This window comes from Cynocephalus volans, chromosome 7, assembly GCF_027409185.1.
Source record: "Cynocephalus volans isolate mCynVol1 chromosome 7, mCynVol1.pri, whole genome shotgun sequence".
NCBI classification, from domain to species: domain Eukaryota; kingdom Metazoa; phylum Chordata; class Mammalia; order Dermoptera; family Cynocephalidae; genus Cynocephalus; species Cynocephalus volans.
The window spans coordinates 63,834,404-63,860,193 of record NC_084466.1 but is presented as its reverse complement, the minus strand read 5'-3'; the positions used below and the strand labels follow the sequence as shown (position 1 = coordinate 63,860,193).

Genomic DNA, 25,790 nt, shown 5'->3' with positions numbered 1-25,790 from the left:
ACCAAAGCAAAAATCACCTTAGCTGCAACAGTTAAATTGACTCATGGGTTTCAATATGAAACAATCTTTGATATATTCTAAGTTAATAATAAAAAAACTCAGGCCAACTCTGTTCTGTGTTGAATTTTGTAATATCTTAAAATCACCTTGTTATATGGTCTTTGCTCTGGAAGTTTTGTAAAAATGTGACCAAAAGCCCTACTTTTTGGCTGGTAAAATATATGATAAGGTCTCCTGTGCTGCTGCTGCCTCCACCCGGTCAATCAGCCATACTTCTAATGAGTGTTTACCACCCAAGCATTGTACATACAAGAAAGTGGACAGAGAAATACATTACTGTTGAAGGAGAAGAAATGACTGATGATTATGTAAATGGTACCAGAAGGGATTTTTTTTATTTTTTTGCTCTGAGAGCCACACATAACAGATCTATTAAATTTACAGCCAGTTCTAGCTGGAATTTATTTCATTGGATTGCACAAATGTGCTAATTTGGTCATTTATCTGGACAATAAATGGCGTGTCATTTTTCCCCCTAAGAACAAATGAGAGGTATGTGTTAAAATCTTCTTTCCCCTTCGTAGCCTGGAAGTCAGTCTCAGATTGGAAAGCTGGCAACCAGAGTGTGTATAAATTTCAGTACAAAAGCCTGAAACAGGCAGGCCGCCTGGCAATGATAGTTACATTCAAGCAAATGAACAAAGAGTCAGAAGCAGGTGAATGAGCAATCTCCCCTCAAATCAAACAGGCTATAGAGGGTGAAGTTTGGATGGGTCCTTGAAAAACAAAACACTGAGATTTGTCCCTCTGTGCCAAATGTTAAATAAATAAGGTGTCAGAAGACCAGAAATCAAGCAAGTAATAATCACACCCCCTCCAGTGCCCTCATCAGTCCTCCTTTGTTGGGTGAGGAACTGGCTAAAGCTGGGCTTATCTGCTGTTTCATTTAGACAAAGAGCTTTTCAGCGCAGCACATTCTGCAAACACCGTTAGTATCAAGATCTTGTCTGAGTGTTCCATTAAACACGCTGATGATACAGAGTGATTATCTCACAAGGGAAAATCTAGGTAGACAAGCCAGATGAGCTGTTGTTTTAAATTTTGCTTTTTTTTGTTAGTTTGTTTGTTTGTTTTTTGTCTTTTTCGTGACCGGCACTCAGCCAGTGAGTGCACCGGTCATTCCTATATAGGATCCGAACCCGCGGCGGGAGCGTCGCTGCGCTCCCAGCGCCGCACTCTCCCGAGTGCACCACGGGCTCGGCCCTTGTTTTAAATTTTGAATCTGCAAATAGATGAGTAATTGCTTAGTGGACTCTCTAGAGTTGAGGCTCCACCTAATTCTATCCTTTCTTCCCTTTGTTTTTTTTGTGTTTAGAAGTGGGTATTTGATTCCATTTCAGACCTGTACATCTCGCTTGAAGTGGCAGAAAGACTGCTTTGTGTTCACCAGAACTCTGTGCCACCATGAGAGGCTGTTCTTAAATCCCAGGATGCAATAAGCTGCCTCCACAATTTTCTACCCCTTTATAAGTTTTCCTGCTCCTTGGTGGCTTTTCTTACGTTTGCAGACAGACTCTTATATAAAGGTGGGCTTCCCATCTGTGCCATTTAGTTCTCTAGCTCAAGAGGTAGGTGGAAAACACTACTTCTGTTTACTGGAGCATGTCAACAAAGCTGGGCTGGAACTCTTGACGAAGGGAAGGGAGATTGAGTCCTGAGACAAGGCAAGCTGCTGGAAGATTATATTTAGTTTGTTCCATCACTTTATGTACAGACAGGACCTAATGAAGCCAGTTCTAACTCACCATTTCTTATGAAGAAATTCATTAGGTGGAAATTCTTAAATGTTATGGTAAATGCTAATAACTTTATATACATGCTAACTACCAGGAAACAAGAAGCCAGTTATGCCATAAAATTTAATCTTTATGAATAGATCAAAAGTAGGATCTTTTACAAACTAGGAATATTTTGAAAATCTACCTGGGACTTATCCCATGTGTACTCATTATTCGTTAGCATTTTGGCTTCATTTCTGGGCTCAAACTAAACATTTCTCATCTTTACTGTCTTCTTGCTTTCCCTGGGAGAAAATCACTCTGTTGATTTCACCCCCAACTCTACAGTTTCATTTACTAGTTTCCCAGCAGTACCAGGCACTGTGCTAACCTCTGAAAATACCCTGATGAGCAGGGTGCACAGACCCTGCCCAAAGGGACATGGTGGACATCAACTCCATCAAAAGTTCTGGGTAACAGGTTTGAAGCAAGTGTAGCAGTAATGGTGAATACACTTCATGGGTCCAAAAAGTGATGCTTGAGCTGAGAATTGTTGAAAGGATTGGAAGTTCACTTGAAGGAAGGGCATCCCAGGCAGAGCACGACTGAGTCCTGGGAGAAGGATGCAGGATGATGCATGGTATGGATAGGGAGCTGCTGATGGTTCTGTGCAGTTGAAGAGTGTGTGTGTGTGTGTGTGTGTGTGTGTGTGCACGTGTGCACGTGTGGATGTGTGCTGGAGATGGACAAGGAAGACAGAAGGGATGGAGGAAATTGGAGATGCATTGACAAAGCACACTAGAGCCAAATCGTGAAGAGCCTCACGTGCCACACTTAAGAGTTTATAGCCTGTATTCTTCAGGCCATAGAGAGTCACTTTAAATGACATCACCAGAACTGTACTTTGAAAAGGAAATTTTGTGAGGAGGAAAAACAGAATGAAGAGGCACCAGTTGATCTGAGGGAGATTTGGGAGGTGTCATTGAGAGGATGTCACTACCAGTTTGGTAAATGTGATTTTTTTGGTAAAGAAAAGTTACAGAACAGTTTTCCTCCCCATCTATAATGATGGGAAGGTGTTTTTACCTAGAAGAGGCAGGACATGGCTCTTGTTTCAGGCATTAAACTTGAAAACCATGAGGAAAATCGTGGGAGAATTGTGCTTTCTGTAGAAGCACTAACTGAAGAAACTTTCCTAGTGGATGACGTGAGCAAGATTCTGGGGCACCCAGATGGAGGGTGACCTCATTGAGGTCAGCCCTTCCGGAAGAGATCCAGTGGCAGGAGTCTTGAGTTTCGGTCTGAGAAGCCACACTGGAATCCTAGCCCTGGAGGTCTTTCATGTGTCATCTGACCCACTCCTGCAAACCTGAGCCATGAGGTCACCAAACTTGCCTGTTGCTCAGCTGCTTTCCCTTCCTCCCGGTAGCTTTAGGGCATGGTGATTCTTCTCTGCTCCATGGCACTGTAAGAGTTTGAAGCATCTTCTTAATAAATATTTTCTTCCAAAAAGCCAATTCTCATAACAGTATGTATCCAAGGTAGTTCTAACCCTCAGACTAGATTACCTTTGTTGGAATAGTCCTAACGTTTCTACTCATATGACATAAGAAAGAAACTCTTTTCTGTCTTTCTTTTGCATGTTGGCTACTCGGACTTTTCTAATATGAAGTTCTTCCTTGATTTTGATGGTTCCTGTAAGAGAAATGTCACTGGTTGGAATCCTGTGCTTCATTCTCTTTTCCTTGTGTTTCTTCTCTCCTGCTTTCTCTTCCTGCCCAGAGAAAGACAGTGCTTAGAAGGAAGGATTTGCTTTGCACTCATTTCAACAACCATAAAGTTACATTTTAAGTTATTCTACAAGGAACTAGTGTTATTATATGTTCTTTTTTTCCCTCCAATGTAATGATGTCCAGACTATCTTGTGTGATATATCTAGAAAGAAAAGAAAATTCCTACCTTTGGCTACTTTTTGTTCAGTTGAATTCTTTAGCCACTTTTTTCCAGAATTCATTCTTGATTTTGTTCAGGTACACACTAAATATCCTCGAAGAAATTGGTGGTGGGCAGAAGGTCAATGATGACATTATTGTCAACTGGGTGAATGAAACATTGAAGGAAGCAGGGAAAAGTTCATCCATCTCTAGTTTCAAGGTAAGCTTCCTCCTCTCCTGCTGGAGGCCACCTGAGCTGTATGCTTATCTTTATTGTTTTCATTATGTTTTAAAGAGACCTTTGATGTTAGGTATTTAATGCTTCTCCTTCCATTTTGATTTTAAGTAAATGACCTATTATTACATTGATGTTCATTGGCCATTTTACTGACAAATTTCTTATCACTTTCTTCCATAATAGTTCATTTTAAAAACATCATTTTTTACACATCATTTTAGGCATTATTCTTTCAAAGTAACAAAGTATAATAATATTTTTTAAATGTGCACACATCCATGGTTCAGATTTTTAACATTGTAATGGTGAGATATAAAATTCTAAAAGATCTCCCATGTTTTTCCAAAAAAAAAAAAAACAGTTGTATACTTGTATCCAAATCCCATTTTTATTAATAACCACAGTATACTTTATTAAATTTCTTAACTCGTGTTTCATATTAGCTGGATTCTTCCTCAAGGGACCTGTGCATTTGATCATATTACCATAATGTCTGTGCTGTCTTAACTATATTTTTCTAGTATAAAGGTCAGAACTGGGGGGGAAGACCCCTTCAGGGTCAATGAGGCCATTTGTCATAATATCAATCCTCTGCTCCAAAATCAAGAGAGAATTAAAATCTCCTCCCAGCAGGAAGAGCAGGAGATAAGGGTGGGTAGGGCTGTGCCAGGCGTGCTCACCCGCCGTGAGCTCATCACAGGTGGCGGTCACCTCTGCCCACCTCCAGCTTACCGTGCAGTCTGGAGAGCCGAGCAGAGTTAGGAGTGGACGCTGGTAACTAAATTGAGCAGATTCCTTGAGAAAGAGATTTGGAAAGGCAGTGAGGAAAAGCAAAGTCAAAAGGAGCTCTGAGCACCAGGGGCTTCTTGATCATAATGGCTCAGTTCACACTCTGGGACACTGTGGAGCCAGCTTTACTGCTTCCTCATGCTATAGGTGAAGACATCAAAGCTCAGGTAACTTCCTGAGATCACGGCTCTAACTGCAGGGGATGGCGCATAAGTGAGGGGGTGCCTTTTACTTGTGGGGTGAGGTTGCAGAACAGAATATATCTATAGGTCACTTAGCCAGTAGATGAGCTGACCAGTTACACACAGGCCAGGTGTGCTTCTCTTTGTAAAACAGCTGCCACTGCAGCCTGTGAGATTCTGCTGCATCTTCTGGGGTGTTCTTATGGGGGCCAGGTTTGGCAAGCCATGGTGGAGCTCACTCTTAGGAATGTTTGACAATTCTTTTGCTCCTTCTGACACTCTGGGCTCCTGTCTCCTCCTGTCTTCTCACTAAGTCATTACCAAATTAAGTGAATAGAGCCACACAGTGAACCAAAAGGAAATATCAGATGAGCTCCACATTCCTGATTAACCATTTTGGAAATAACCACAGTCCCTTCCTCATCTCCATCTGCCACCATTTGCTGGTCATGTCCATGCCTGTCGGCACCTCCACAGGACTGTGGGCAGGATGCAGGAACGAAGGTGACATGCATATCTTTCCATCTTGTTTCCTTGTGCTTCTTCACCAAAAAGTTCCGTGGAGATAGAGGCCAAGGCTATTGGTAGAAATTAGGTTGTGATTCTATATTAATTTGGGGGTAGTTCTTTTATTACCCAGAAGTAAATAAAAATGAACCCATTATATTTTTGAAAAATACTATTCTACCTGTTCAGGAAGACCAGTGCTAGAGAAACCAGTACCTGGCAGGGGTCCTGTGTCCTGTTCCTTGCTTAGAATTTATTCTGATTTGGATCCAAAAAGTTTGAGGTGCTTGGACATCACTGTGCTTGGATTGTGACACACAGTTGTGCTCACAGGTCCCCAGGACTGAGATCTCCTAGTGGGGCAGGAGCTAGGAGAACAGACTTTTGCACGTTCACACCTTAGGAACATTCATGGCTCTAGGTGTGAACATCAAAATGTTTACAAACATCAAAGAAGGAGCCCAGGATTTTAAGTTGGAATTTGAAATTTCAGTCTCAGCTCCACCGCTTTCCAGCAAGTCAGTTACCATCAGGAACTCCCTGCACTCATCTGTAAATTAAAATTAGATCCTACACCTAAGGCTTATGGTAACAATTAAGTGAGACTACCTGGGACAATGCTGGTCAAACGTGAGGCACTAACAAATATTAGTTATCATCATTGCTTTGAGTCACATGATTGATGTTATGGTTTCCCTGGGCAATGACGGTTCTCTTCCCCTTCAATCTCCAAGAAAGGGGCAGCTACTGAAGCTTTTGTCCTACTGTGCCCTCTTCACTATTCCTGTCATTCACTTCTAGGATGTCCCCTATACAGGAAGCAGGGTTTCTCCTAATATCTTTAGTCTCTCCTTTCTAATGGTTTCTTTTTAAAATTATTCCACCCTCTACTATACTGTATTACTGGTAGCTAAAAGACATATTATATCTTGACCTTCATGTTTTTCTCTAGTTGTGCTAACTTCCTTCCATTCATTGTTTGAGAATGACTCCCTGCTGTTGACAGACAGTGGGCTTTCTAGGAAGTTATTGGTGCCCCTACAGAAACTACAGCTGATTTGAGACACTGTGTGGAATACTGTGGCATTTCCCAGACCAGGCTGTACATATTTCTTGTTTAAGAGGAAAGAATCACCCACTTCCCTTGAGCTTAATGGAAGTAACTTTGAGCCGTGTTGGAAAACCCTCTGTTTCTGTGTGCAGGACCCAAGGATTAGCACAAGTCTGCCCGTTCTGGATCTCATTGATGCCATTCAACCAGGTTCTATTAACTACGACCTTCTGAAGACAGAAAACCTGGACGATGAAGAGAAACTCAACAATGCAAAGTATGTAAAGAGACCTGAGATCAGGTGGGAGGGACCCAACCGGCAACTAGACAGTTGCACAGTCTAATGCTCATGCCTTAGTGCAAACACTTTATTTTCATCATTCATGCTTTTATTTCTCATGACTTCTTGTAGTCTCATCCTCATTATTATAGTTATGGTGCAAGAGCATTTTAAGGCTCCTACTATTATTAGAATGGGAGCAAGACAAAAAAACAGTAAGAATTTTCTTGCAATTAATAAGCAAGCCTATGGTTTCATAAAACAAATTTCTAATTATCATCTATAGGAGACTTCCAAAATTAAGTTTGTAAATGCAAACACCCACTCATGAACATTCATGGATGTGAAGTGTGTAGGGGTGATTTCAACACCACCAGAGTCGAAACCGGCTTGAGAGCAGCTGCTGTGTGCTTTACCATTCAGGTCGGATGGTTCCTCTTGAGCAAGGGTTAGCACACTCCAGTCTCTGAGCCAAATCTGGCTTGTTGTCTGCTTTTATAAATAAAGTTTTACTGGAACACAGCCCATTGATTTACATATTTTCTATAAACGCTTCCCTGCTACAACTGCAGGGTTGAGTAGGTATAACAAAGCCTGCAAAGCTTATGATATTTAGTATCTGGTCCTTGACTGAAAAGGTTTACCAAACCCTGCTCTAGAGAGTGCCTTTCTCAGAGCTGGTTGTATTAGTTTCCAAGGACCGCCGTAACAAAGTACCACCAGAACTGAGCGGCTTAAAACGACAAATGTTTATTCTCTCACAGTTGTGGAAGCTAGAAGTTCAAAATCAAGATGTTGACAGGGTTGGTTCCTTCTGAGGGCTCTGAAGGAGAATCTGTCCCATGCCTTCTTTCCTAGCCTTGGGTGACAGCCTGTAATCCGTTGTAGTGGGGGTTAGGACTTCAACATATGAATTTGGGAGGGACAAAGTTCAATTCATAATACAGGTCTAGAATTAGCATGTCTAGTGGCCAGCATCCCTGCTTTATAATCGCAATAGTGCCCTTCTCTGTGTTCCCAATTTGGGAAGGTGGGGACATGTGCTCCCCATATGCTGGTGTTTAGCACAGTCTCATCAAGAGAAGGTAAGTAATTAAGCTACAATTACAATGGAGTGTGATGAGTTGTGTAGAAGGGAGAGTACAGTGCTACAGAGGGACAGGAAAGGAACTGAAGCTCTTTCAAGCAAATAACATCTAAGCTCAGCTAAATTAAAAGAAGGAGGTAGACAGGTGAAGGAGATAGGAATGATGTTCCAGGCAGAAGGAAGAACGCATATGAAGACCTACAGATTTAAAAAAAAAAAAAAAAGGCCTTCAGCGCAGATGTTCAAGGGAGTTGTGGTTAGAATCAAGGAACTTGCCACAGTCGTACAATTTTAAGTTAGGCAGCTGAGATTCGAAGTCTGACTTCAGAGCCCAGGCTGCTAAGCACTCTCTTGTAAGGGCAAGATACAAAATGACTTAAAAAAAAAAAAAAAAAAACAGCGGGTGAAAGGAATTAGACAAAAGGCTAAGAAGTGTTATTTTATTGTGGCAAGATTGTGTGTGATTTTTTAAACAATTTTCCCTCTACATTTTATAATGGAAAAATAAATTTTACTTCATTATAATTAATATAGAGGAAGTTATTGAAGAATGGACAAGGAAAAATTTGACTACTCCTGCCTGATGCTCTTAATTTGATCAATAAAGTAAGAGTAAAGTTACTTTAGGAGAGCAGGACAGTAGTGGGACCTTGGATGGAGTAAGAGGTCACTGATTAATAAATGAGGTCAATGAAAGAAGTGCCAGGTGGTCGTGTGGGCTCATTTGAAAATAGATTACAACTAATAAAAATTATCTTCATATAACTACAGATCAAGCAAAAATGTTCTGATGTAGCAGTGATCATTTTATGTGAAAAATATGGAATGTAAAACTCTGGCTGTTCTAATATTATGGTACCATAAGCAAATACACGTATACGTGGGCAAGAATTGGAATGGAAAAGGGATAAAAGAATTGGTGTATAAGGCTGAATATTAGAGATGCAGTTTTTCCTCTTTTCTTCCTTGAGAAAAATGTTTCTGTGGTTGAAATATAGTCTGCAAACTTTTCCTAGCACAATTTTTTGTTCAGTTCTATGACTTTTACTGCCACACTGAAAATACTTCTGATGCGGGTATCGAAAGTGGCAGGAGCTGGGGAGATCTCCAAGGACAAATAATACATTTGATGATTATCGTGAGGCTAGACAGCACGTCTGAGCTTCATCAAGCCAAGATGTGTCCACAAAAGTGGGAGGATGCTGGTGACTGGTTCCAGCTATTCCAGGAGTGAGTTCCATCCTGAGGGTCCCCTTCATACTTTGTTGCTCAGGCTTTCCTCATTTTTCCCCTTTTCTCCCTTTTAGGTATGCCATCTCTATGGCCCGAAAAATTGGAGCAAGAGTTTATGCCCTTCCAGAAGACCTGGTGGAGGTGAACCCCAAAATGGTCATGACAGTGTTTGCTTGCCTGATGGGGAAAGGAATGAAGAGGGTGTGAGGCCCAGCGGGGCGGGGTAGGAGGCAGCACCCTGAGTCCTGACTGCCCTGCACAGGAAGCTCCCAGGAAGCACGGGACGATTCCAGCCATTCCAAAGTTTCAACTTGGTGACACTGTACAAGATTCCAAAGAGCACTTATTTGTTCAGCCAAGTAGCCTCTCCTGTATTTAACAAAAAGGGCTTCACTCTTTGCAGAAGACCCAATCTCCTACAATTATTTTTTATTCTTGATTTAATTGCTTCTTTGAAAATCTACAGAAAAAAAGAATTTATTTTCCAAGTACCCTTCCTGCTTTTGCTATTAGTCAACGATAGAAGCTGCACTGTTATTAATTTTGACATAATTTTTCAAACCAGTTTAGTGTAGCTGCCTTATTCTTTCTCAAGGTGAGGACCAGGAGGGGGAGTCATCACCTGTCCTAAAGCCTGTGACTAGATGCTGACTTGGTCTGTTACAATCCTGTGTTTCTGTCCCTGTTCTCCTGCTCTGTCTCCCTGTGACTTTGCTCCATACCTTCTCAGCATCATGCTTTCTCGGTAAGCCTACCTCTCTGGCCATCTCTATCTCTGGGCCACTTGGAGCATCTGACAAATCAGTCAGGCTGTTGAGGTCACAAGAGTCACTGGTAGCCTGCAGAAGTAAGACTTATCAGAGCCTTAGTCATCATATTTTGGATTTTTTTTTTCAGCCAGTAAAAAAAAAAAAAAAAAAAAAAAAAAATCCCTCTGTTATTAACTCTAGAATTTGAGCTCAGACCAGATCTAACATCCTGAATACTGTGCCCTGTCTGGGATTCTTTAACTCTTGGCAGGAGGTTTGATCCAAAGAGGGTGTAATGGAGAAGCCAACCACTAGGGGGCAGCGTAGAGCTACAACTGGGCATCTCTCCTCTAGGGTGCTGCCTCTCCATGTATTTAGCCCCTGCAGTTAGATCTTGTTATTGTGGTAAAGCTAAATATCTGGTGACATTTGGAAGCAATTCTGCTTTGCTTTCATTTGCTCTTAGCTCTTAGCATACCTGATTACTGTCAAGCCGCATTATCAATGTTTACTTTTTTGGTACTTTAAAAGCTTTTTGCCACCCCTAAACCCCAAGGGGGGCAACGTGTGCCAAGGAATAATGCCCCCACTCCACATACACCCATTCCTAACCAGATGTCAAGGGCAGAATAAATACATGCTGGATAAGAACTGGCTGAGTTGCTTTATGAAGAGCTGATTTACCAGATATTTAAAGAATTCCAAAACACAACCAGAAGAACAGTATGAGTTTGAGCAGCTCTAATAGATGAAGCAATTTTCCATGAAAATCAACCAAAGGCTAAAAAGCAACGAAGCATGTGAACCAACACTAGACTCCCTATCTTGGTGAAAGGGCTCATCAGTAGGATTTATTCTTTAGGGGTGGTATGTAATGGAACATAGCCATTTTTCAAATCAATTGAAATGCATCACCCTGGATCTGTTTCTTGGCAGTGGGACCAGAAAGCCAAAATGTGGCTTCTTCCAGCCCATCCAGTGTTTCCACTGCTTCTGAATGTAAAGTGGTTGGCTTTGCCTTTAATCTGAACTTAATGTAGCCTCCCCCATCTGCCTCCAGGAAGGATGTTACTGCCTTAATGAAAAATGAAGATAAAATAATGCTTAAGATCTTTCCAAATAAAATGTTCCCTATATTGTGTGTCTCTGGATATTTCCTTTTGGAAGTTTAATACAGTGTACTATAACTCATTAATTCATTCATTCATCCAACATGCATTGAGTGCCTAATATGTGTGCAGAGTGTTAAAAATACACCTGTAAATGAGATAGGTGTTGTGCTCAGCTGATCAGGGAAGACAGATGTTAAACAATTGAAATGACAGGTGTGATAAGTGACAACGAAGGGCACGGTGAGACGGGAGCTAATTACAGGAAACTAACCGTCTGAGGAGACATCTTTTAGCTAAAAACTAAAGTTACAAGTTAGGCAAGGGGGAATAAAATTAAAGTTGAGACACAAACTTTGAGAAGCACATTAAACTTGCAGGGGGAGAAGGGTGTGATAGCTTTGCTCACCCAGCGTAAAGGCCACAGCCAACACTCCTATAACAGAAGACAGGTTAACTAGGGAAACGTACTTAATGAAGGTTTTACCTGACACTGGAACCTTCAGAAATGAAGACCCAAAGACCCAGGGAAAATTGTCTATGTTTATGATTATGTTGGATAAAGACTAGACAGCCATGCAGAAATGTGACTGGGCAAAAGTACTGGGAATAGGCCGAGGGGAAAACCCAGCAAGGCCTGTCCAGATTCTTCCTGGCCTCTCTGTGTAGCATTTCTTTCTCCTGGGTCTGGGGCAAGAACAAGGATCTTATGACCTACAATCAGACAAGGTAAATTGGAGAATTTTATGGCCAGCTCTTACACAGAAAGGCAGGAGGAAAGTTAGAGTGACATTCTAGCTTTTATGGCTGGCTTTGGGAAAGGGGGTTCTAGTTTCTATGACCCACCTTGGGGAAGAGGAATTCTAGTTTCTATGACTTGCTTCTGGGGAGAAAGACGGGTGGGAGACAGGAGGACAGAAGAAAGTCACAGAGAGACTTTGCTTCTGAGGCCTTCCAATCTCCTTTAGTTCAAAGTACTCAGCTTGCCAAAGCACCATACTTTGGGGTATCGTTTTCTGAACCCAACAAACCCAATCATAAGCAAAAGTTAGACATGGGAATTGGTGCAAAATGACTTCTAGAGTGAGCTGAGAAGGAATCTTTGAGATTGGCAGTGTCTGGGGTCTCTCCAGCTTCGCTGGGTCTTACATTGGCAGGAGTGGGGGCATGTGTAAGGGGAAATGCCGAGGGATTCTGCTGCAGCCACCTCCCTCTGGGTAGGGCTGCTGTGACAGAGAAGCAAGCCAGCCATCAATTTGGCATGGTCACTCCCTGACCCGCAGAGGAGCCGCATGCCCCCACAGTAGCTAGGAAGTTGGGCTTTTGTGCATAAGCTGTGTGTCCTGGCTTCACCAGCAGCTTCTTTTTGGAGGTGGCTCTTTCCTGGCCTGAACATGCCTGCAACTTCTATACTTAGGAGGTTGCTGTCTTCCCTACATGTAATCAAGAGGCTACAAATATTAAACATTGTGTTTTTGTACCAGACTGCACTGATAGGTCTCTTGAATGGAAAGACAGAGCAGGTACTGGAAAGCAGAGTAAGTATTATCAAGGAAGGAAACAGACTATCTTGGAGAAGAGAAGACAGAAGGAATACACCAGTCTAAGTGTGAAATTTCTCTAAATTTCAGATTGTGTTGTTACACCTTAAATTATCAATCCAAATATGGCATAAGAAGTAAAATGGCACCAAAGGGCCTACAGCAGAGAGGAGGCCACCCTCCTACCCTGTGCCTTGTGGCGTGCTTCAAAACTAGCTCATGTCAGCTCAAAGGCACCGACTTTTGTACACCTATTGTGTACAAAATTTACAGTTAGGTTGAAATTGACTATAATGTGGGTATTTATACCACAGAAATTATACAACTCTACAAATAGGGCTTTTTATCCCAAAAGAGCTAGTTTATCAACTTACCACTACCTCGGTCTCAATTCTCCAGTTCCCCTCCTAGTCAGCAACCACTACCAATTTCTTCTGTATCCTTCTAGAAATATTCCATGCACATATCACGCACACACTTTTTTTATTACAAATATTGGCATACCATACACTTCATTCTGTATCTGACTTTTTTCACTTAACATCATGTCTTGGAGATTGTTCCATTTTGGTACATGTAGATCTGCTTCAATCTTTTCAACAGGTACGTGGTATTCCATTGAATAGGTGTGCCAAACTGTATTTAACCAATGGGCTATAAATAGATATTTAGGTTGTTTCAATTTTTTGCCATAGCAAATAAAGCCACAATGAATAATATTATACCCATTTCTTGAGCACAGAATGTTAAATTTTAATTCAACAGGTACTTACCAAGTTTCTGCTCTAGCAAGCTTATTGAACATTGGCTAGGAAAGCATGGATCCTCTTGTTTCCTTAAATTCTTTTACAAAGAATCCTGAGCTGGGACAGATGCTTGCGCCGATCTCAACTTCTCCATTTTATGTCTTCCAGCATGATGATAATGTATATGCATGCACACACACACAACAGTAACAAAAAGCAGAATGTGGTAAACGCTATAACAAATTTGTAAATGGACTATTATGAGAGATCAAAGGGAAAATTAGGGCCGCCGACCCCATGGCTCATTCGGGAGAGTGCGGCGCTGGGAGCGCAGCGGTGCTGGGAGCGCCGAGGCCACGGGTTCAGATCCTATATAGGGATGGCCGGTGCACTCACAGGCTGAGTGCGGTGCGGCCGACACCAAGCCAAGGGTTACGATCCCCTTACCAGTCACACCAAAAAACGGGGGGAAATTAATTCTGAGTGTAGGATCAACAAAAGTTCACAGAAGAGCTCAGCTCTGACTAGTAGACACGGACAGGAACCATGTCTTTGCCGTATTGATAACCCATACAGAGCCCAGCACATTCCAGATTTTTAATAAGAGCTCAGTAACTTTTAAAAAATTGATTTATATTGATCATAAACAAATGTTTCCTGACTGTGAGGGATGCTGAACAGAGAGAAATAATTGTGAGAAAAGTTGTGAAATAGACTTACCTTAAGAGTTTTAAGAATAGAATGGTTTCCTGTCTGTCTGGAAATTATGACATTAGAGCCTGTCTGATGCAATGCATTGGATTAGATGACCTTTTAAAGTTGTAACCAGCCTAGCAATTTTATCCCCAGACATGCACTCACTCACACATACACACACATACACACACACATACCCCAGACACACACACACACACACACCCCAGACATGCACTCACACACACACACACACACACACACACACACACACACACACACACACACACACACACACACACACACACACCCTAGACATGCACTCTCACACACACACACACACATACCCCAGACATGCACTCTCTCTCTCACACACACACACACACACACACACACACACACACCCTAGTCTGTCCCTGGGAGCACAATTATGGTCTTGATTGTAAAGAGTGTAAACTCTTAGACCGCCTTAGGCTGATGCCTAATGTATGAGAGACATTTCCGTGTGTTCCCAGTGCCCCTGGGATGGTTCCTGCGCCCACTTTCCTTACAGTTACTGTACCTGATGTCACTGGCCATGGTTCTTCATCCAACCCAGTGTACCAGTAGGCTCAGAGTAAATGCCAGCAGTGCTGTCTTGGTGAACTGGACATTGTTTTGCCCAGCAGGTCCCTGCCAGCATCACGATACAGAAAGCAGAGCTGATGCTCAGAACAACTTAGCAGCATTAACTGATCCTCTTGTGAAATCTCGTCACTTTGACAGTTTCCTAATAAAATTCCTGTAATTAAACCTTCAGCTACCAAAGAGGCACTTAACTCAGTGGCCTTCCTACATATTTCTGAAAGACATAGTTTACCAACTGAGTCTGCTGATGAATGACAAAAAAATTCGTGTAAATGTGCTCTCATGTCTCAAGTCTACATATATTTATACCAGGCACAAAACCATGAATAGTCTAGTCAATACCCACTATCTCCCCATTAACAACTCAGAGACAGGTTGGCAAAATGGCAGTAATTTTTATGTTATCTGGCACGTCAAAATTGGGGAATCCCACTTAAATAAGTATTTTGGTTAATACGGAGCTATCCTATATCATTTTTAGAATAGAAAACTTAGAAAATTTGAATGGAAGCAAATATTTAATTCTAATGCTAGGTGGAATCTAACATTAAAATTAATGACCTGGTAGGCATTTCTGAACTCGGCTACACCACAGGCCCACCATATAAGTCCCAAATATTCAAACCTCCTTGCTTTAAGTGTGACCAGGGGCACCTGGAAGCTGGTTAGAAATGCAGAATCTCAGCCCCAAACCCAGACCTGCTGAATCAGAATCCGCATTTTAATAAGATCCCCAGTTGATTCACATGCACATTAAAGTTCGAGAAACACTGTCCTAGAATAGAAGTCTGAATTAGCCAGCTTTAATTTAAATTACTCTGGACTAGAGAGATTAAAATAACTTCCCACTAACGTTGTCCCATCATTGGTTTTCACGTGAGGGAGTATTCACTGAGGAAGGGGACTCTTCCCTCCATCTGGGTGCATCCCCTCCCCCCAGCTTTGTCCTTTGGTGTCCCTCTCCCTCGACATCTCTCTCTTCCTTGTGGTACCTGCTCCTTGGCACAGGTCTGAAGAGATGCATCTTCTGGTCCTGCCGAGTATATTTAAAGTGTCTCTTGGTGCAACTTTCTCTTGCTGGCTGCCCAGAGCTGTCCCTCTAATGGACCTCACCTAATCGGTGCCATGTCACTCAGGTCTTTCCTGCTTTCCCTTCACCACCAACATCAAACCCACTAGCTTTTCTCCCACCATTTCTGGAGCAATTTCTCTGTGACTTCCAGTTACAGCTAGAAAACTTAATACACCAAATGTCCCAAGGGCTTCCAGTGTCTACTCTTTTCTCCCTCAAACATGCATGTTGCAATGACTTTCTGGGGTTATAACTTCATCCTTGTTATCTCTGCCAAATCCCTAATGGCAAAGAGAGAGAGGACAGTGTCTTCCATGTGGTGTGACTATAATGCGCAAAGGTCCTGAGGATGGAGGAAGCTTGATATCCTGAGGAACTAGACCAGGATGGCTGCGGGAGAATAACTGCCATGTTATGAGAAACGTGGACTAGCAACAGGCTTGGGAGTGATTCCCAGACTTTAGCATGCTTAAGAATCACCTGCGGAGCTTGTCAAAGCAAATTTCTTGGGTCCCACCTTGAGACTAGGTGCCTCCAGGGGTGGTGGGCCCAGAAGTCTGCATTTTCCACAAACACCTTGAGAGATTCTGCAGCCTGGACTCACAGACCACACTTGGAGAAGGACAGGTCCAGACCAGCTCTTCTCAACCCTGGCTGCACACTGGAATCATCAAAGAGCTTTAAGAAATGCTGATGTCTACACTCCTTTCCCCAGGATTCTGATATAAGTGATCTGATGTGCAGCCAGAGCAGCTGGATATTTAAAAGTTTTCCAAATGACTCTAACACGCAGTCAAGTTTGAGAACTGCTGGCAAATAATCTGGGGCACTTCTCCAAAGGGCAGGCTTGAGTGGGGTCCCTTAATGGGTGGGCAGAACAATAAAAGGAAGAGGATTCAGAAAGGGGGAATGGAGGGATGGAAAAATGTTCCAAAAACAGAAGGCCTTGCTTTCTGCATAATTTAACCATCCAGTCAACAAGCATTTGCCTGTCTGGATGGCAGGTCACCCTCTTGGTAGGACGGGACTCAGGCTCAGTCTCGCCAGCCAAAGCAAGGACATCAGAACTTGGGGTCGAGTTTTGTGCCTTCAGTCCTCACAACCCCCTTTTACGTGACTTCTGAGATGGCATCATCTTTCCTCCGCCTTAGAAACACAGCAGATACCCCAAGCCTTTGTGTAAATTATGAGACTGGTTCACTTTCCATGAATAAACATGAGAGATATTGTGTGAAGGGAAAAAACATTCATCAATTATGGGTCTTCAAAACCTCCCAACATTATGCAGCTTTAATGGCTGAATGTTTCTGAAAGGAAAACTTGTAAATTGAGCTGCTCCTGAACTCATAATAAAAAGGCATTAAATTAATTGACTCTCTCAGCGCTTACTTAACCATAAGCTGGCACTGCGTATCCAAGTTGAGGCTAGCCAAGGTCACAGTAGCATTTGCCCTTATTCTCAGGCTGCTCCAATTTGAGAGAAAGTCGAGGCAGACCACTCATCCCAGGGGAGGTTATCTTCATAGGGACCATCTTAACAAAGACAGAATGCCAGGGCTCTTCAAGATGTACTTGCCATGTTATTTTTGCCACCTAATGATCCAAATTGGCTAGAGAACAAATGTACAAATTAACTGGGTCCCGGGGGCATGATTCAATCAGATAGCTCTGCCAGAATGAGACTGCCTCTTGGGGTGCTGACTTATCTAAGTAGAAAGGAGCCGAGGAAGAAGACCAGCTACTCCCAAGGTCATCTGAGCCAGATAAGGCTCCAGGCAGAGCACACTAGCACCAGCTAACTCCCTTCCTGGTTTATCTTTATAATATGAATGAGACATATTGAGTACCTGATTTACCAGTTGCTTTCAAATGTTACCCAGTTAATCCTCACAATAGCCCTCTGAGGTAGGTTAATATCAGCCTCATTTTTCAGAAGAGGAAGCTGCACTTCCGAGAGGCTGAGAGATTTGCCCGTGATCGCCCAGCCAGAGGGGGAGTCCTCGGATCCACCTCCTCTGTTCTCACTCCCCAGCACCCGTGCCAGCATCAACAGAGAGGCAGCTCAGGAGACTGAGGAACGAGGGAAGAGACTTGTCTGCCTGCCTGCCTGCCTTTCTTTTCTTTCTCTTTACATGCAATAAAATTCAACTTTTAAGTGTCAAGTTTGAGGAATTTGGGCAGGGTACAATTGTGTAACCACCACCACAACACGACCAAAAATAGACTATTTCCACCACTCCAAAAAATTCTTCTGTACCTTTTTGTAGGTTAATCTTTTCCCTCAGCTCCAGCTCCTGGCAACAACCAACCTGTTTACTGTCTCTCTGGTTTTGCTTTTTATAGCGTGCCCTACAGATGGAATCACACAATATAATCTTTCATTATCTGGCGAGTTTTACTTGGCATTAATGCTTTTGAAGTTCATCCATCTTGTTGATCTATCACTGGTCTGTTTCTTCTCACTGTTGAGTAGCATTTCATTGTACAGAGGCACCACGACTTGTTTATCCACTCGCAGCTGATGCACATCCGTGTTTTTTCAAAAATTATTATTATTATTATTTTTTTTTTTTTGTCTTTTTCGTGACTGGCACTCAGCCAGTGAGTGCACTGGCCATTCCTATATAGGATCCGAACCCGCGGCGGGAGCATCGCTGCGCTCCCAGCGCCGCACTCTCCCGAGTGCGCCACGGGCTCGGCCCCAAAAATTATTTTTTATGATTATGAATAAAACTGCTCTAAACATTCAGCTTCTTAAACATTCAGCTACTACGACATTCAGGTCTTTCTGTAGACGAATGTTCTTATTTCACTTGGGTAAACATCTAGGAATAGAATTTCTGGGACACATGGTGAGTATATGTTTAACATTAAAAGAAATTGCCAAACTGTTTTCAAAGTGGCTATACCATTTTGCATCTCCACGAGCAATGCAGGAGAGTTCAAGTTGCTCCAAATCCTCACGATTACTTCGTATTGTCGACCGTTTTCATTTTAGACCTTCCAGAGGTGTGTAGTGACAAATTGTGGTTTTAATTTGCATTTCCCTAATAACTAATGATGTTGTATATGTGCTTACAGGCCACTGCTATATTTAACCATTGGTCTATTTGTCTGTATAATCTTCTTCCCACTTTAAATTGGGTTATTTGTCTTCTTATTCTTGATTTATATATATATTTTTTAGATGAGGGTACTTCCAGAAGTTCATGGAAAGATTCGTATTATCTTTTAATTCTTTTTTTTTTTCCATAAACTTTTGGAAGTACACTTGTGTTTTGGGTACAAGTCCCTCACCTGATGTGTGTTTTGCAAATACTTTCTGCTAGTCCATGGCTCACATTTTCATTTTCTTAACAATGTCTTCCAAAGACCAAATGCTTTAAGTTGTAAAGACATCCACTTTTTTAATGTTTTCATTTGTGATTTGTGTTTTTTGTGTCCTACCTAAAAAAATCTTTGCCTAACTTAGGGTCACAAAATTTTCCCTTGTTTTCTTCTAGAAGTTTTATACTTTTAGCTCTTATGTTTATGTCTCAATTCCATCTTGAATTATTTGCAAGGTGCAAAATATGGCTCTAGAAGAATTCTTTTGCATATAGATATCATATTTTTTTAGCACCATTTGCTAAAAAGACTTTTTCCCCATTGAATTATCTTGGTAATTTTGTTGGAAGTGAGTTAATCTTCTATGTATGAATCTATTTCTAGACTCTCTGTTCTGTTCCATTAATTTCTATTTCTGAACTCTCTATTCTCAAGCCAATACCATACTGTCATAATTATGATAGCTTTAGAACCAGGAAATTTAAGTGATCCAACTTCTTTTTTTTTTTTTTCCAAAATCGTTTTGGCTATTCTAGGAACTTTGCACCTTCATGTAAACTGTTGTGTCAGGGATTTGATTTCACCTTACTTTGAAGCTAACAAGTTAGCTTATCACTATTTCATGGATGCTGGCAGAAAACTCAAAACACCTAACGTTGTGACAAAGGATGTTATTACTCACTGCACAGCCAGCATGATGAGCACCATCATCTGCCTCAGTTTCCCTTGCCCCCAGCACCACATCCCATGGGTGAGGCAACCTGGGTCCAGAGGGATGTCCACACATATAATTGGCTGCATTACAGGAGAGGAACACTTTGGATATACCAAGCTGTAAGCAAGCCTGCTCTTTGTCTCAGAGTGAAACAGTCACTCATTTGTCAAGGTTGCTCCCTGCAAACACAAGCCTGAGAAATGGCCTCAGTGAGGGGTGGTTAGGGCCTTGCTTTTGGCCTTCCGAGAAAGATGTAGAGGAGTGCAAGAGACCGTGGAGGAATGTTTCCCAGCAAAAATTTAAAATAAACTTACTGGAATTTTGATTGGGATTCTATTGAATCTACAGATCAATCTGGGGAGAGTTAACAAAATTGAGTCTTCTGATCCATGAAAATGGTATATTTCTACTTTAATGTAGGTCTTCTTAATTTCTCTCAGCAAGTTTATTATCTTGCACAAATTTTTAGTTTACTTCTAAAAATTTGACATATTTGATGATATTTAAAATCTTTATTTTCAATTGATCATTGTTAGAATATAGAAATAGAACTAATTTTTGCATACTGACCTTGTGTCCTGTTTAGTCCTAGTTATGATTTTGTACATTCCTTGGGATGCTCTGTGTAAGTGATAATGTCATTTGTGAATAAAAGACAAGTTTACTTCTTTATTTCCTGTCTGTATGCCTTTTATTTCTTTTCTTACTGTTGTGCACTGGCTAAGATCTCCAATTTAATGTTAAATAAAAGTGGCAAGAGTGGGAATTCTTGATTTGTTAGCAATCTCAAAGAAAAAGCACTCGGTATCCCAGCGTTTAATTTGATGTTAGTTGTAGGTTTTTCATAGAGGCTCCCTTTTAGGTCGAGGACTTTCTCTACTATTCCTGGTTTGCTGAGAGATCATATCATAAATGACTGCTGAATTTTGTCAAATGTTTTTTCTTCATATGGGTTTCTTAATTTAGTCTGTTGACATGCTGAATACCATAATTGGTTTTTGAATGTTGAACAAACATCGTCTTCTTTCAATAAACCCTATTTGGCCATAATGTATTATTCTTTTCATATATTGTTAGATGACATTTGCTAAAATTTTGTTAAGGATTTTTGCATCTATGCACATGAGGGACATTGGTTTGTAGTTTTCTTCTTAATATGTCTTTATCAAGCTTTGATAAGGGTAATGTAGGCCTCATCAAGTGAGTTAAAAAATGTTCTCTCTCCTTTTATTTTTTGAGAAGAGATTGAGTAGAATTGGTATTGTTTCTTTCTTAAATGTCTGGTAAAATTTACCAGTGAAGTCATCTAGTCTTGGAATTTATTTGAGAAGAGATTTTTAACTATGAATTAAATTACTTGAATAGATACAGGACTAATCCGGTTACCTATTTCATCTCAAGTAAATTTTGACAGTTTGTGTCTTTCAAAGAATTTGTTCAATTTGTCTAGGTAATCAAATTTATGAGCATAAATTATTCATAATATTCCCTTACTCTATTTTAATGTCTGTAGGATTTATAGGAATGTTCCTTTTTCATTGCTGATATTGGTAATTTGTGTATTCTTTCTTTTGTTCTTGATCAGTCTGGCTAGAGGCCTGTGAGTATTATTTTCAAAGAACCAGCTTTTGTTTTTATCTATAGTTCTCTATTTTCTATTTCATTGATTTCTAATCTTATTTTTATTATTCCCTTTCTTGTGCTTACTTTGAATTTATTTTGCTTGCTTACTTTTTTTTTTTTTTTTTCTTGCTCTGCTTCTTGAAGTGGACGCTCAGGACACTAGTTTTATACCCTTTTAATTTTTAAAGTATTTAATGTTATAAGTTTCCCAGAAAACACTGCTTTAGCTGCATCTCACTAATTTAGATACATTGTATTTTCATTTTCATTCAATTTAAAGGGTATTCTAATTTTTTTATGATTTCTTTTTTGTCCCATGGACTTTTTTTTTTTTTTTTTTTTTTTTTTGGCATCTTGTCGGTACAGGAATTGAACCCTGGACCGTGTTGTTATCAGCACCATGCTCTTACCAACTGCACTAACTGGCCAGCCCCTCATAATCTTTTAAAAAGTGGATTATCTACTTTACAAATATTTGGAGCTTTTCTATATAATTTTTTGTTTTCTATTTCTAGCTTAATTCCATTGTGGTTGGAAAGCATGCTCTCTATGAATTCAATGCTTCTTAATTTCTGAGTTCTTTTTAATGGCACAGAATATGATCTGTCTTGGTGAATGTTTCATGTGCATTGAAAAAATTTGTATTCTACTGTTGTTGGATGAGACGTTCTATAAATGCCAACCGGGTGATGTTGGCTGACGGTGTTGTTCAAATGTGCTATACCCTTACTCATTTGGGTGCAAGTGACTGTATGTAATTTCCATGCCTAGGGCATAAAAGATGAAGCAGTTCTGCCTTGCTTGCTGGAATACTTTTTCTTGAAAAGCTTCAAATCCTATGTAAGCAATTCACCTGTCTTGAAGTTACCATGCTATCAGGAAGCCCAAATTAGCTTACATGGAGAGGTCTCCAGGCCGTATAAAAAGAAAAGACATGTCTGACCAGTCCCCAGATGGATCAGCTCCAATCACTGATAACAACCCCATGAGAGACCCTGAGCCGGAATCATTCATCAACTTGTCCTCATATTTCCTGGCCCATTCAGATCCCCATACCGACCAGTCACCAAAAAAAAAAAAAAAAAAAAAAATCCTGGCTTTGAGAAACTGTGAGAAAATAAAGATGATAATTGTTATTTTAAGCCACTAAGTTTTAAGTTAATGTATTATGCAGCAAAAACAATAGATACAACCCCACAACAACACCACTTACTCCTTGCTCTATATAGGTGACCTCATATCTTCCTCGACAGAGAAACTAGAAGGCATTGGCACTAACTTACTCAGTTTTCTGACTTCCTCCTCTATACATTTACCTGCCTCTATGTGTTTCCATATATCCTTCTCTCTTATTTCAGCAAAACAGAAAACCTGGATTGTCTCCTGCACCACTGGCCATGACTCAGTCTTCCCTGCAGGCTCATCTTTCTCCACTTGTGCCTTCATTTTCTATGTTCCTCCATTTCCATTTTTGCCCTCTTCTCATCCCAAACTCCACACTCTCCCTGGGCCACCTCTTCTTATCCTCTCCTTTGTTGGTTCATGGCATGGTTCATCTACCCAGCTATCCTTGCCGGAAATCTGGGACTCATTTTTCCTCCTCAAGTTCTTTATCACTTACAATCATCCAATCACCAAGTCCCATCACTGCTAACTCCTCCTTAATTACTCTCACATTCATCTATGTCTTCTCATTCATAGAACCAGTATCTTCATTTCATACATCAATCATTTCTTCCTTGCTTTGTGATAAAAAAAAAAAAAATTAACCTATAAAATTTCTACAGTTAAGAATTGATTATCTTTTCAAATTAGGGCCTTATAGTTTGTGATCAAATTTTGCAATCATCTCACAGATAATTGAAAAAAAAAACTTATATTTGCTTTTTTTAGAGAAATAAAGTTCAATGAATGTTTATTAATTTAAATTTGTTAATAATGTCATTCAGTTTCTCTGTGCTGGGCATCTTCCCTTCGCCCCCACGCCCCCAGATCTATGCCACCCTCCTCTAGCCTGCTCTGCGCCCCACAACCCCACAGAGCTGATCTATATGGACAGTATCAATGGGCTCCTTTGCTTCCTGAGTTCTTTGGGTTCATTCATGGGAAGCTACAGCAAGAGAACAAAAGAAGGGAAAAAAGTGAGGTCAGGATTTTTATTCTCCTAACATTGTCCCTGAAGGATCAGTAAAAACTGGCTGAGTCTCTCAATGGGAAGTCACAGCTCTGGCCTGAGAGTTTTCTCCACATGGCTCTGTCTCTCTCCAGGTTCTGGTGACTCTTTCCTTTTCTTTCCTTATTCTTTCAGTGCCACATGTTACCATTCTCGGTACAGTGCACTATTTCCCTATACCCAGCCCACATCAGTAAAAACAATACTTTAATTAAATTTTACACAAATTAGGTAAATTGAGTAGACCATCTTGCAGTGCTCACTAGAGAGCCTTCTTAGGTTCAACTAAATATTCAGACTCACAAGACCTTCACTAATAGAACCAAAGCTTGACAGCAAGGCAGTGTCGGGAGCTCCTGTTCCATGGACGTAGTGGTTGGGGCAGTCAGTGCAGCCGTCTGCACAGCTTCCCAGGCTCTCCAAATGACACTTCTGGTGGGAAGCAAAGAAATCCACATCAGGTGAGTGTAAAAATCGCCCTGGCATAGAAGCCCATGCCCCGCTGCAACCCATCTCTTGTAATAACTTCATAGGTATAGCTTTAAGGGCGCCCATAGAGGCATATCCCTTGACAAGAGTCACCATACTCAGGGGACCCTAAAACTATGATGTCCCAATTAGGTATTTATAGCTCATTTATGGTATGTGCAGGCCAGATACAGTTTCCCTGTAGGGGTTATTTCTACCATAAGCAGTGTTATCTAGGAACATAGCTGACATTGTACGATTATCAAATACTCAGGGAAACAGAGTAAGATGAGTGGAGGTCAAATTTTTGTGCAGAAGGGGACATCTGTTCCCACCAGGCCATGGGCTATATGTTCTCCTTGTCTCATTCTGTCTATTTAATTTATCATAGAAAATGTTAGTTTGCTCAAGTCTTCCCTGGTGTTTTTATTTATTACTCTTTGATATTTCTGTCATGTTTTGCTTTATATTTTAATTATATTTTTCAACTTATAAAGTTTAATGACTGTTGCATATTTATTATATCTGTTATCAATCCCAATTGGTCTTGGTTCAGTTTAATGTTTTTGCATTGATTAATTTTTCTTTGTCTGATTTTAACAGTGCCACATTGTTTGTTTTTTTGACTATTTTTTACAGCAGTTTCACGTTTACAAAAAATTGATTGGAAAGTAGAGTTTCCACATCCCCCCCTCCACAGTTTCCCATATTATGTACATTGTGTATTAGTATGTACATTTATTATACCTGATAAACTAATATTGATACATTATTATTAACTAAATTCCATAAGTTACAATAGGATAGACTCTTTTTGTTGTATTTTCTTTGGGTTTTTGTATAATAACGTGTTCATCATTATTCTGTCATACAGGATAGTTTCACTGCCTAAAAATCCTCTGTGCTTTACCTATTTGTCACTCCCTCTGTCCCCCCGAGCCCCTTTTCTAGGGTGTCATACAGATGGAATCATACCGTACGCAGCCTTTTTAGACTGGCGTCTGTCACTCAGCAATGTGCATTTAAGGTTCCTCCACATCTTTCTGTGGATCACCTCAGTGCTTTCCATCACTTCACCCTCATTTTCATTTCTGTTTTGTTGATGTCTCCTACATAGCTTCTATCTTTAACTTTTACGGATCATTTTATTTAGTTGTATAAATTATAAAAAGCACAGAGTAAAAAATGATTTGAGAGTTTGAGTTTTAGTGGGAGGCTTTATATGTATGTTTTCCTTGTACGTATTTCTGTTATTTTGTGTCCGATCTTTCTCTTTGGAAAGTGAAGCACCAGAGCTGTGGCCAGGGGCTGAGATTAACATCCAGGAACAAAATAACCACTAGAATGAGCAGGGCAAGAGAAAGGGCACAGAGAACAACACTCAGACCCCAAATGAACGGTCAGTAGGGAAAGGCACTTAAGGCAGGGAGTGACTTGGGAAGTAGATGGGAAATCTTTTCAGGTTTTCACCAATGTGATCTCTTTGTCTTGCTCTCTGGAGGAACGTGTTGGAGAATTGACTCAAGTTCCAGCCCCACCACTCCCGCCGACCACCAAAATGATTTAACTTTCTGCCGAGTATAATTAAACAAATGAATGATATTTAACATATATTCATTTCTAAATTAAGATTAGCTAAAGGAGGTGAAAACAGAAATAAAGGAGAATTAAAAAAAAGACAGAGAAATACAAAGAAAAATATCAAAAAATAAAGACAGTTCAAGACAGAGAAAAACAAACAGAACAAGAATACAAAAAGAGAAAGAGAGATAAAACTATTTACTCTAAGGAAGAGATTTCTAGACAACTGCAGAAGGGGAGATTTCCAAATTGAGACCACTCAAAGAGATCATGGTTTAATGAGACTC

General features: G+C 40.7%; 1 protein-coding gene across 1 annotated transcript in view; it reads left to right on the top strand.

Moving 5' to 3' along the window:
* Positions 1–9,286, top strand: part of LCP1 (lymphocyte cytosolic protein 1) — a 28,305-nt gene extending 19,019 nt beyond the window's left edge. Inside the window, exons 13-15 of the mRNA XM_063102903.1 lie at positions 3,809–3,932; positions 6,632–6,756; positions 9,154–9,286. Coding sequence (XP_062958973.1) covers positions 3,809–3,932; positions 6,632–6,756; positions 9,154–9,286 — 382 coding nt within the window. The remainder of the gene's footprint in view (positions 1–3,808; positions 3,933–6,631; positions 6,757–9,153) is intronic.
* Positions 9,287–25,790: the final 16,504 nt, after the last annotated feature.